Below are 13,097 nucleotides of genomic sequence, written 5' to 3'. Positions count from 1 at the left end.
CTGCGTCCTACAATCATATCATAACTAAAATACGTTAGGTTAGTTTCTAGTTTTGCGACCTGCAACCCGCGTTCTGCGTCTTATGGAGAATGGCCTTAATAGGTCGCAGACCGCAATACGTAGGACGCAAGACGCAGGACACGAAAGTTGAAGTTTACCCAACTTTATGCGTCCTGCGTTCTGCGTCCTACAATCATATCATAATTAAAGCCCATTCTACATAAGACGCAGAACACGAGTCGCAGGTCGCAAAACTAGAAACTAACTTAACGTATTTTAATTATGATATGATTGTAGGATGCAGAACGCAGGACGCAGAAAGTTGGGTCAACTTCAACTTTCGCGTCCTGCGTCCTGCGTCCTACAATCATATCATAATTAAAATACGTTAAGTTAGTTTCTAGTTTTGCGACCTGCGACCAATGTTCTGCGTCTTATGTAGAATGGGCTTTAATTATGATATGATTTTCGCGTCCTGCGTCTTGCGTCCTACGTATTGCGGTCTGCAACCTATTACAATCTGAAATACGTTTCACTTGCGACCTGCGACCTGCGTTCTGCGTCTTATGTACAATGGGCTTTATGTAGAATGAGCTTTAAATACGTTAGGTTAGTTTCTAGTTTTGCGACCTGCGACCCGTGTTCTGCGTCTTATGTAGAATGGGCTTTAAGAGTTACAGAATAGATCTGCTGGACTCGATCTGTGATTCCGAACGCGAGAAGCCAGAAGTCATCACAACAATCAACAACGATTAGTCATCGTTGCGCGCGCGGAAAGGACCTGACCTGGTCTCGCGTGGCTCGCGCGAGTTCACGTGTACGCGCGCACGTGTTGCGGCACTAACTACCGGGGGATCGAACTCGCGGAGAGGTCGATATATCGCCGGGCGTGTGACATCGTCCATCCTTTTAGCACGATGATGTCACACTGTCACACGTCTCTCCCGCACTCATCGTAACGGATCATGACGTGGCGCCGATCACCCGGCAGATATTACGAAGCGCGCGAATCTCGTTTGTAACCCGTGGTGACGCATACATGATTATATGACGTTAATCTGATAATATGACACAAATGTGACGTTACTATTAGATTATAAAGTGCAGTGGCGCTTGAAAAGATCGATGAAAATTGAAGAATTGGGGAAAAAGAGGGAATCCATCGTAGACATCCATGATGTAAGAATACAAGATAAGCCACCGCGCTAATGGTGGCTGAATTTAATTTGGGGCTAATTTCTGATTGGTGACAAATTTTTAATAACGGATTAGCTTCCAGAATTTGGGATCAATTTTTGATTGGTCATCCACTGTGCATCTATACGAGACTATCACCTAATATTCTTACATCATGGTAGATATCGACATACAGAATAGATTGAGTATCGCAATAGTTAAATGCGCGTCTACTATACAATGAGAGGTATATATAAACCTATTTTGTATCTCTGATTAACATCTCATTGAGAATTGTGATTTAACCCTCTATAGATCCGCCGGCTTAATATAAATTTTAACTCTTGCATCAACAAAGGAGATCTTCGAGAAACAAAACAAATTTTACATTGTTCTGTATTTTATAAAAATATAAAAAAATTCTGATATACTTGTCAAAGCTAGGCTTTAACCATTTCTACCATCATACAAGTTGGATTGAATTTTACTTATATTTATAGATTTAAATTTAGTTCACAAAATTCACAATTAAAATATCGATGATGTCTTTAAAGTTTCTAGTTGTCGGATTAATTCTAGTAGGAGACAAACTCGTCAATAAAATGCTAGCAAGAGAAAATAGGCTTCTTATGAACTACCTCTCATTCTACAGCAGGTGTTTGACGAAGCTTAGTATTTCTATGTATATGTCGTAGAACTTGTCAGCTTTCGCTTGAAAAAATCTCGGCGGGTGAATATATCGGATAATAAAAGTGCGAGATACAATAAGCTTGCTTGGCGACTTACGGATTTTAGAAAAGCGCCTCTGCCTTTATACACGGCGCCGTGTGACCTGCTTTCATGCTTGTGTAGCATGTTTAATCCTCTATCGACGCTCATTCATAAAATCATACACAACGAACACTCTCGGTTCTTTCTCTATGGAATATAACACCCGAGAAAGTTCACGTCACACTCTCCAATGTCCTCGCGCAGATGCTCACGATTGTTGACGTTTATTCTCGTGTCGAACCTGAATAAATTTACTTGTACAGGTACATTTATATTTATATATTTTATCATATTTAAATACCTAATCCACATTCAGACTTTATTTAAGCGTTTGAGTCTCTCTTTCAATTATTATTAAATTAAAAATTATGATAGAAGAAAATAAAGGAAAGCACACAAATTAAAATAAAATAAAGAGTTGCAAAGTAAATTGAAATAATTCGAATAATTATACAATAATAAAATAAACAAGAAATAAAGTAAAATAAGAAAAATTAGAAAAAAAATTGAAATATAAATCTGTTACATAAATCCATCTCAAATATAACATAAAATTGATATCAAATGTGAATGTGTGAGTATCTCCAGTCTTAATTTTGAGTAAGTGGAATGTATAATTAATTGACACTTCATCTTGTCGCGTTCTATAAATATCGAATGGCATTGACGCAAAAACATGGTATCAAGCAAGTTTCCCACGGCACAAGATCAACATATAGAATGATCTTTGCACTATAATGTAAGAACGAGTGACGATAAGATGTCCTATAGAATGCGTTATCGATTTAGCTCGACTTGAATATCTATAATTTCTCGGAATCTTTGTCGGACCAAAGCCAAAAATTGCGGCAATGTGTTCGATTGAACTTTTGAAGCGATATGATTTTATCGAAGCGCGAGAAAAGACCGTCGATAAGAATGTTATTGCGAACTAGTTCCGTGTTTGAGTAATATGTGACTAATCTCTGAAGAACAACATTTCAGAAATAAAGGAAAAATATTTCTGCATAAGCTATAAAAAAAACATGATGTAAAAAGAAATAAAATAGTCTGATAAAAAATTAATAATTTATATTGGAATGTTTTCTCAGAATTGAAATTTTTTGAATTGGAAATAACTCCATACTACACTCATAGAAAAAAAGAACATAGTGGTTGCAAACTATGTATAAAATATGAAATAACGGCTACACAAGTGTCATTTCATATGTAGAATTAATGCACAATTGAATAAACTGTTTTAGAGTTATTATAATTATAAAGTTCATTCAATGTATTTATGTATATTAATTCCATATATTGTGGACAAAACTTGTACAGCTGCCATCTTTATAGTTGCCATCACTACATTCTTTTCTGAGTGTATCTTTATAGAATTCGATATTTAGGTTTTAGCGCAACAATAATTCGTCACGACAGCTGTTTAAATACATCGGCTTATTCACGCGAATAAAGAATTCCCGCAATGTGAGCAAACTGCAAACACGCGCAACAGACGTTTTCTCAAGTGCTTCGAAGAACTAATCTATAATTGCCACGAGCAAATTCCCGTGTGATAGCATACAGTGCCGACGAACGTCGAGACGAAATTTATCAAATTATACTAAATAATCTAAAAATAATATGTTATTCTAAATTAATACGCATTTTTAAATTCTTCCGACATAGAAAATTATGTTACAAAGTATATTATCAGATAAGAGCAATTATTTAATTCTTTATAATCGATTCTATTGATTGCTAAATTAAAGAGAATGCAAATGCAATAAAAATATTACAAAAAATAATATTCTTGATTTCGTAGAACACGAGCTAAAATAAATTACTATGAATGATAATTTCTATAAATTATTTTTCACTAATTATATTATTTTTATTCTTTGTTGGTAAACAACAGTTTGCCTTTTTGTGATTTTATTACAAATATATATATTATCTGTAATATGTTGTAATAAATATCGTAAAATTTCAGCCACGTAATTTTAAAAAACTTATAGTACAAGGGTCGAGCAGACTTCGATCGAAAGGAATCGAAATGTTCGTTTTATTTCCGTGAGGAAGTCACGTAGCAGCCGGTGCCATAAACGACGACTCGCGTGCATGAGAATACTTGTAAACGCATTGAAAATACATTTTCCTCTGTCTCGCGAATTTCTGTTTGTTTTTTTTTCTTTTAGATCGACAACGATGAGATGCACATTTTCATGCGATTATCGCGACACGCGAGGTCACGTTTGTAAAGTCTATCGAAATAACTCTGTCGCTTTTTAATTCTACCATGATTACAGATACTGTTGACATTAAAACTAATTGTCGAGTCAATCTTGATAAATCACAATGTGTCACTTTCCTTTATGTACTTCCTTACAAACGAGTTTTTATAATATTTAAACATTATTCACTTATACATTAATCAATTGTTACTATTTTAACATGTCTCTACTACTATAATTCTCATTATTTATATTATTTCCTAAGCATTTAATTACTTTATTAAAAATAAGAGAAAAGATGATAAAATTCTGTCAGATGCCAACACCTCTGATAAAATCGCGAGAGAGGTCTCCTGAAAATAACGTTGTTCACTGCGCGAAACTCACGGATGTACTGTCGATTTGCTGCCGCGATCTTTTGATATCATATCATCGATACGATGATTCACGCATTTACTGTCAACGGAGTCGGCGCGTCTACTGACGATCTTACGATATAATGAGGAAGATATCGCCGCCGTATCGTTACGATGGTATGGTAAGGAATCAGCTGGCTGCACAAGAAGATGGAGGAGGAGAAGAAGAAGAGTAGGGATTGGAGTAGTCGCGAAGGAAAGGCAAGGTGTCGAAGTAAGAATCGTATGGCGATAGCAAATTCGAACAAGAGACACCTTTTACATCTTCAATTACTTACAGAGAAAATTATAGAGCAAATAGATAAGAACAATATGGAATTAAAGAGAAAAATTTGCGTACAAGCTCAGTTTTTTAAGAGTTTGAGAAAATTAGATTTATGTCAATGTAATCATATATATAATTTCTTTGTAATTTTCTCTCTTTTAATGTTAGCATTATTATACTTATATATTCAGGTAGAGAAAGAGAGAAAGAGAGAAAAAAAGAGAATGTAAAGTTGATAATAAATTTTTCTTTTATATTTATTTTGAACTATTTGGATGAGTAACTTTCTTGTTTTGTTAACTGATGACGTAACTGTTACTCTTGGATCACTGTTGCAATCAATTTATCAATTGTAAGATTTGCATTTTAGATAGACCGTGAATTTGCCTGAACACGTCGTTTAATGGAGGGGATATACTCGCAATAGCATGGTGCATGTAATAAGCACTGTCTTCCAAGAATCATATACGTAAGCAATGATTCACCATGCTTGTGACCGAGGAAGAGAATAGAATGACGACATTCTCGAGATAGGTATTCAGTGTGTAAATACGGGCAAATGTACAGCGATTTCGCTGAAGTCTTCTAAACGCTTCTAAACGCTCAAACTCGATAAAGAGTCCGGAAATGAGACTTATAATATTCGTTTTCCAAAGAAGTTTTTAAAAAAATTTTCTAATTAAAATGAAGTAACATTTTTTAACTTATTGTCAATCTTTTTCTATGTCATTATTTTTTCTAATAATTTATATTTTTCTACAGTTTTTTTTACAATCTGGCTTAAAAATATTAAAAATGCAGATATAAGTTTCAGTGGTTTCTACTCTTCATTCTTATTTGTTTTATAGATCTGATATACATATCTTCATTAATTTTTTTTTCATGTATCTCTTCCTTATACAAATTTTAAGTTATAGTTTATATCGAGGCATAACTTATATTGAGACTTTAAACGCGGCTCTTGTACGATTCCTGATATGGCATCGTCACACACGGCGCTTCGTTAATCATGCCTTCGTTGTTGTCAGATACCTGGAATCGCGCGGACTAATTATCATTCGGTGGTTATTCTTGCACACGTTTACGTCGTCGTCGACGTAATCGATATCATTCGTCTTGAATCGATAGCGGCACGTAATCTCTCGCCATATAAAGCCGTGTAAATCATTCCTGGCGCACGACCCGCGCTGTTTCCTCTTAGCCGGAATTACGAGTTGCCACGGGTCCATTCATTCGACTGATGATGTAATTGCAATCGTACTATTACATGCCGCTGAATTGAACGGATAAAAGCAGGGTCGTCAGTGCAAGATGGCATCATCGATGATGCAACTGCTGCTGTAATGTTAATTTTGCGTTTTGTTGTCAATTCAAAAATCTCTCGCAACTTTTTGTAGAATTTTCTATTTGTTCATTTTCTATTTGTTCAAAATGGAGGATTTGTTTAAAATTGTTTTGCATGGAGAATAATTTGAGAGAATTATGTATTCGCTTTTGCTTATAATTCTTAGTTGGATAAAAAAATTAGCATTTAAAATATATATGATAAATGCATCAATTTACATGTGTTAAATTTATCATACAGAATATTTATTTGTCTTTGATTCAAATTAATTTCGCGCTATTAATTATGTATTAACGTCGATAGTTAATTAAAAAATGAAAATATTGTTTTTTTTTAAACTCGTGATATATTTTGCGTTTTATAATAAAGAACAGTAGGAAAAATAAATTTCTATTCTTAAGATACGTTATTTTTTTTATCATTTGTATAAATATTCATAGAAACTTATACTGAGACTTGTAGACTATTAGCGATAACAGTTGGCAATTCAGACAAGTTGGAGCCTTGAACTTGGGAACTCGAGGAAGACGAATAACAAATGTGATACGATCATCACGACTCGGTCTAGTGACTCACTTTTGCGAGTCAAGGATGCGACGATTCTTGTCAAAGCGTGATCTCTGGGAAGTTGTAAATTACCGGTTACTCAACCAATGTTAGTCTGCTAACAAGCAGTTTTCAATAATGACAAAATTGTAACGAAGATATACCTATTAGCTTAGCGAACGAAAGCAAAATTAGATCTCTCAGAAATAGAATCGACTCATCTATGAAGTGGAATTCGGACATTCGTCACTTCCGGAAATATTGAGTACACCGTTTTTGATCTCTCGTATTTATATCATCGATCAATAAAAATCTGTGTACATGGCCAACATCTCTATGGAACTTGAAAATTGAAGGCTAACTGTACGTATAAATTAAAAATAGTTTTACAAACTTACTTTATAAATAAATTAATCGTTTTCACTGTCGAATAAATAAAAAGAAATTTATTTAAAAATTTTTGAAATAATTTAAATAATTTTATAATAATATTTATTTAATTGTATAATTTTATAATAATTTATTTAATTGTAATAATTTTATGAAATATTAAATAAATTATTAAATTAATCGTAAACATTTGGAAAATGAGTCAATTTTTCCTCAATAATTATTTTCTGCATCAAGAATTATTTATATCAAATGTTAATGTAACAATAAAAGAAATTAAATTTATTTTTTAAATTAGCCAGGAGCAACTGTAGGCAAAACATCTCGTGCATCTCGACTGTCTGAATTGATTTAACGATCTATATTTATGTATAGTACCAAATAGCGATTTAAATATTCGCGTGAGAAGAGCAAGTGGAAGATTAAAGAATCTAAGAAAAAGAAAAAGAGAGATAATCAGAGTGTAGCTTCTTAGCTCCGATTGGTTCGAATGTTTCGCATAGCGTTCGGTACATCGAACCTCTCCTTTCGCCGATCTAAAGTTCTTACAGGCAAGCAAGCAGGCCTGTTCTATTAGGATGCCGGACATAACTGTAGAGATTCAAGGATGTGCCTGGTTTTCCTTTTACCACCGCCGCGCACGAGGCGTTTACTGCCTCGAGAATTTTCATTCTCGGCCGGATAATTATCTCCGATGCACCGCACCGGTTGGCACGAATGCCCTCACGATCGTAAAAGTATATGCTTTCCCCCTGCTTTCGCAAATGAAAACCACAGCTGTGTTTCTGTGTTCTTCGCTAATAATATATTATACACAACACAGGAATAAATGGCATGTGCAATAAGTGATTAACAAAGAGTATAAATAATCTATGTAAGAACAAATGAGAAATTAATATGAATAAAAACGGTGGATTTGAAGAAAGAAGAATAACTGCGCAAAATCCGAGCGATAAATTAGTTTCGGACGTGCTCGGCAGGGCCTCTCACAAAAACCTAATTTAACCAACGTACGCGTCTGTGCAGACTTAAAATCGCATCAACTTTCTAGCCGGTGCACATTGCTCCTCTAGATGCGTTGCGTCTAAATCGAGATACACTTCAATTGACCAAGACGCAACGCGTCTTGCAACTCAAATGTTCGGCGAATACCGCTTCGCGAAAATAATGTATCATTTTAGCAATGTAACTAAAATTTTTGGCAACGAAAAATTCTGTTACATTGCTAAAATATACATAATTAATAATATCATTAATTATATTAAATGTATTTTTTATTACTTATGTAAATAAATTATTTCGATATTTCTATATTTTGTATACTTTATATTTTACGTTCCTTTCAAGGTTAGTATATTTTTAAGTACAATTTCATAAGTGATACCTAATCAAGTCGCGTACAATTGAGCAACGACATAATGATACAAAACGAGTCTTATAACCGGTCGCACGCGTAACTCTATCTCATCGCAAGGCTTGTGATGATTCACGACTCTTTATCGGAGAGTACTTACACACGTGGTTTTCTTCGCGGCGATAAGGCAGACGCGCGAGCATGAGAAAGCGAATAATATTTTCATTCGTGTCGCTATTTACGGCGAACGCGGCGGCTCTTCCGTGGAAAAAGATGATCCGTCTTCGCGCGAAGCTCGTTAGCGTGCAGGAATTGCGAGCGTATGCGAGACGCGGGCGAGAAAGATCGAGTGAGTCATTAAACATTTTTCGTTAATCACTTCGCCACTTCGAGCGACTTGATTACCCTAATTACCGTTCTTGGCGATAACGCATCGCGCGTTAATCTCGAATATTTGCGTTTGGAAGAATCATTTGTACTTAAATAGATATCTCATTAAATATTAAATATCATATTTCAGAAAGCTTGGGACATATCGCTTAGTGGTTACCGACTTTTAAGTGACATTATTAATATTACCATTATCTTTATAAAGTAAGATCAGAAATAGCTATAAATCACTTTTATTTATATTGAATGTTAAAATCTAAGGATAAATATAAATCGGCCAATGCGAGCCAACACAGGTTAGGCGTGTGTGAAATCGTATACTTTATTCTTGAGAAAAATTGACGAACCTTTCGATTGGGTCTTCCTCGGTGTAAAAATAAAATTAGTGACGTATAAATTTAATATAAAAGATGCGATGCGAAGCAATTTAAAGTATCGTTAACATATACTCATAAAATGATAATAATGCTGTCTGTCGTATCTAACAAAATACTCGAATCTAACATTTCAGATTATCTGTAACTTAATAAATTCGAATAAGTCATTAAAACGTAAATCAAATCAATTGAACAAAAAACTTACGTATAATAATGTTAAAATAATTTTAAGCCTTTTAACTATCACGATTTTACAAAGTATACGTTCTCTCTCTTTTTCTCTCGCGATTCTTAAGATTTTTTTCGAGAACGTAGGTCAACTGTAAGAATTTCAACCTGCACGCAGGTGATCACACGAGTTGTCAGATCGATGAGTCACAACGCGCGCACCTCCGGAATACCATCACATACTCAAGGAGGCAATTGCAGAACGGGAGATGAATGATTCATCTCGGTAGCCTCCCTCTTTTTCTTTCTTTCTTTCTCTCTCTCTCTTTCTGTTATCTAGCTATCACGCGAAAAATTCATTGCAATCGCAGTTATACAAATACACTGAAAATACGCATTATGTCATACAAACGCGGCAAAATCACCCGCTAATTATTCACTGACGAATCAATCGTAAAAATTATGTTGTGTTAAATCGTGATATTCACGCGATCTGTTATATAAATATTATGGAAATTTATAGTTATTTTCTAAATATGCAAATGAATCGCGTGAATCATTACAGCAAAGTAATGCCTATGCTAAAGTAACGAGTTAATTTCAAATTAATTGAGGCATTAAGAACACTCTTTCCAGCTCTGCTCGTGTAATTTACATATAATTTCTTAATACTTTGCTGATTAAATCTGAGGTACTTATATTATATATATATATATAAGATTTATTCATTGATAGCAGAAACCAGAAATAAATGTATTATTATCCAGAAATCGATATAACATATTAAAATTTATAAAGGTTCAAAATTTTTCCCTAAAATTTTTGTAAAGACTATTAAAAGTATTACGACAAATTATGCCTTTTTAAATATTCTTTAGAAGAATGAATTTTAGTAAAGAATATGTTGCAGAATCTTTAGAATATTTTTCAAAGATAAAGATCTCTGAAGTCAAAATGGAAATTATTTTGAAGCACATCCTGTATATCCATATTAAAACGTTCGAAGCGATTGGAGCGAGCTTGAATGAACGAGTGGATGAATGAAAGACGTGAATCATTCGAGCAGGAAGTTCAAGGTCGCTCGTTACGATACTGAAAGAGACGTACGTTTATATCGCATTGTGCGTTATCAAGAGCACGCAATGCGTGCGGTCATTCAACATCCTTCTGCCACAAACTTTAGAAAAAGGTCGATCACCTCGTCACCAACTTTCGAAGAAAAGGGGAATTAACAAGAATGTAACCACATCCTCCTGATATCATTTCTGCGAAAATATTTTTAAAACATATACTTTAAAAATAAACTTCTTGAAAAATCTTAGAAATATTGTGAAAACAATCTGAAAATATTTGAGGATTATTCCAAGAACGTTTCCCAGAAATATTTTTTGGAAAAATAAAAACCTATACATTTTTTATATTTTTGATAACTATGTTAGCTGCTTGAAAATATGAAACTATCTGGAACATATTTTATATTCACATATTCAAAAAATATTTTTCATAGAGAAGAATCTATAGCGATTATCTTCTCATTTTCGATAACTAATAATAATAATAAATTTATTTATGACTCTCGCTCTCTTATATATATGTGTGTATATATATATATATAAATATATATATATAAATTCTGCAAAAAATTTAAATAAAATAAAAGAAAGAATTTTATCGATCACGTTATACTCACGTAAAGTTGGAAATAAAATTTGAAAGTAAAATTTAAAATATAGGCGATAGCAGGATCCGTTTTTTATATCGTATGCAAGAAGGAGATCGCTTCGATGATCGGTTTCCAAAAGAGGCGTCGGGAAGGACGATGATATCAAAGGGGCAGAAATTCGGTCGCGATGACTCATATCCCGCTCGTGCGCGGCATCGTGCATGGAAACGCGAACGAGACTACGGGTACCATGGGTTCCCATAGCCGGGGGCCAAGGCAACCTCGGCGACGAATGCCGGTGAGTCACGAAGGAATTCCAACAGTACGAGCACGACTGGGACCACAAACAGGAGAAAAAAAGAGAAAGAAAGAGAAGAGTGGTCCCCGGACTCCCCCTCGCGCCTATAGGTCAGTAGACTCAGACTGTTGCGTATCTATACTCGCGTGTTTTGGCGACGATGCGTGTGTACGTGCACGCGTGCAAGCATGCACGCTCGTATGCCTGATTGATTCTGCGAGACATGACTTACTGGTGGCTTGAGAATATTTACAATCGTGTTACATCTTACTTTAGTCTCTTTCGTAGTATTTCGTTTTTTTTTGTCATTTATTCTTTAAGATACAAGGAAATAACTGACAAGAAAATAACTGACGAGGAAACGATGAGGAAATTGTTGGAACTGATCTTCATCGCTTTTGATGGATTTTATGATATGTTGTAAAGCACACAAAAAATTTTAAACACTTTTTTTATATCTGCTTATCTCAAGGTTAAAGGATCGGAACAAACTCTCGAACATAATGAATTTCATTTTCGAAGAAACGTGAATACACGGTTATGAAAATAAAATACAATAAAATTTTTATATAAAACATTTTTTCGTATACTTCATGTTGCAAAGTACAAAAAAAATTTTAGATACAAATTTTTTTATATCTGCTTATCTCAAGGTTAAAGGATCGGAACAAACTCTCGAACATAATGAATTTCATTTTTGAAGAAACGTGAATACACGGTTATGAAAATAAAATACAATAAAATTTTTGTATAAAACTTTTTTCGTATATTTCATAATCTCAAAGATATTTACTGAAGATAAAAAATCTGTTAATTTCGAGAGATTGTTTCAATCGCTAACTGAGCAGAGATAAAAAATATAGTTCTAATATTTGGATAAACTTGAAATAAGCAAATAAAAAATGTAGGTCTAATATTTTTTATGGTCTACAACACATCCAAAGCTCATTAAAATCGATAAAGAACAGTTCTGACGGTTTCCTTGTGAAATATTCTACGAGAGCGATTCTTTCAAGTTTCCCTTACGACGATGGACTATATTTTTTTATTACATATACTCTCTAAATCTGAATCAGTGAATAGTCATTAATTACCTAGTGGCATACTTGGCACTGATATCAGTGATTATTCACTGATTCAGATTTAGAGAGTATGAATCCAGGTTCGAAGTTATGTGCATAACAAGAGATATAGGATGGCAATTATCGATCGAGAAGATGAGATGCAAAAAAAAAATGCTCGAGAAATTCATGATGCACTCCTCCCGAAGGGGCGCGGATGCATGCGGAGCGCATCACCGTGACTCATCGCTCGCGGTTTCACGAGCGGTGAATGCGTCGAATGCGAAAGTCGAATGCCCATCTCGTCTTGCGTGTCGTTATATTGTGCGTACATGACAATACTGGGGATATTGCACTATTGCTGCACCGTTATAACGACCAGACACCATAGTGAATGGTAGCCCAGTGGCTCTCACATATTGAATACAGCGCAGTTCTCACTAAATTACAAGCAAATCGTACTAAAACCTACATTTATATGCATGTAATCAGTACAACAAACTAATACCAAATGTCAACTGCAATATATTTTATGTTATTATAATATTTTATGTGATTATAATTAGTGTTATATAAAATAAAAAAGTTACTTCAGGTTCCGCAACAAGAAGCTTAATTTATATATATATACATATATACATATATATATATATACATATATACA

General features: G+C 34.2%; 1 protein-coding gene across 7 annotated transcripts in view; it reads right to left on the bottom strand.

Annotated features, from left to right (window-relative positions):
• Positions 1-13,097, bottom strand: part of Sarm (sterile alpha and armadillo motif) — a 117,465-nt gene that overhangs the window by 34,537 nt on the left and 69,831 nt on the right. The window contains exons 1-2 of one of the 7 annotated variants that reach the window (XR_001940059.1): positions 4,487-4,525; positions 1,963-2,188 (exon numbers count right to left, since the gene is read on the bottom strand). The exons of 4 other annotated variants lie outside the window; for them this stretch is intronic. Coding sequence is in view for 2 of the 3 variants with exons in the window: in XM_018505625.1 (XP_018361127.1) it covers positions 1,963-2,055 (93 nt within the window). In the remaining variant the exon portion in view is untranslated. Of the gene's footprint in view, positions 1-1,962; positions 2,189-4,486; positions 4,526-13,097 lie in introns of those variants that run through there. 2 more of the 7 variants (XM_018505625.1, XM_018505631.1) reach the window with 2 other exon arrangements.

This window comes from Trachymyrmex cornetzi, unplaced genomic scaffold (genome assembly GCF_001594075.2).
Source record: "Trachymyrmex cornetzi isolate Tcor2-1 unplaced genomic scaffold, Tcor1.1 scaffold21, whole genome shotgun sequence".
In the NCBI taxonomy this organism is placed as follows: domain Eukaryota; kingdom Metazoa; phylum Arthropoda; class Insecta; order Hymenoptera; family Formicidae; genus Trachymyrmex; species Trachymyrmex cornetzi.
Note: the sequence above shows the minus strand (reverse complement) of the source record. Positions and strands in the feature narration are given on the sequence as shown.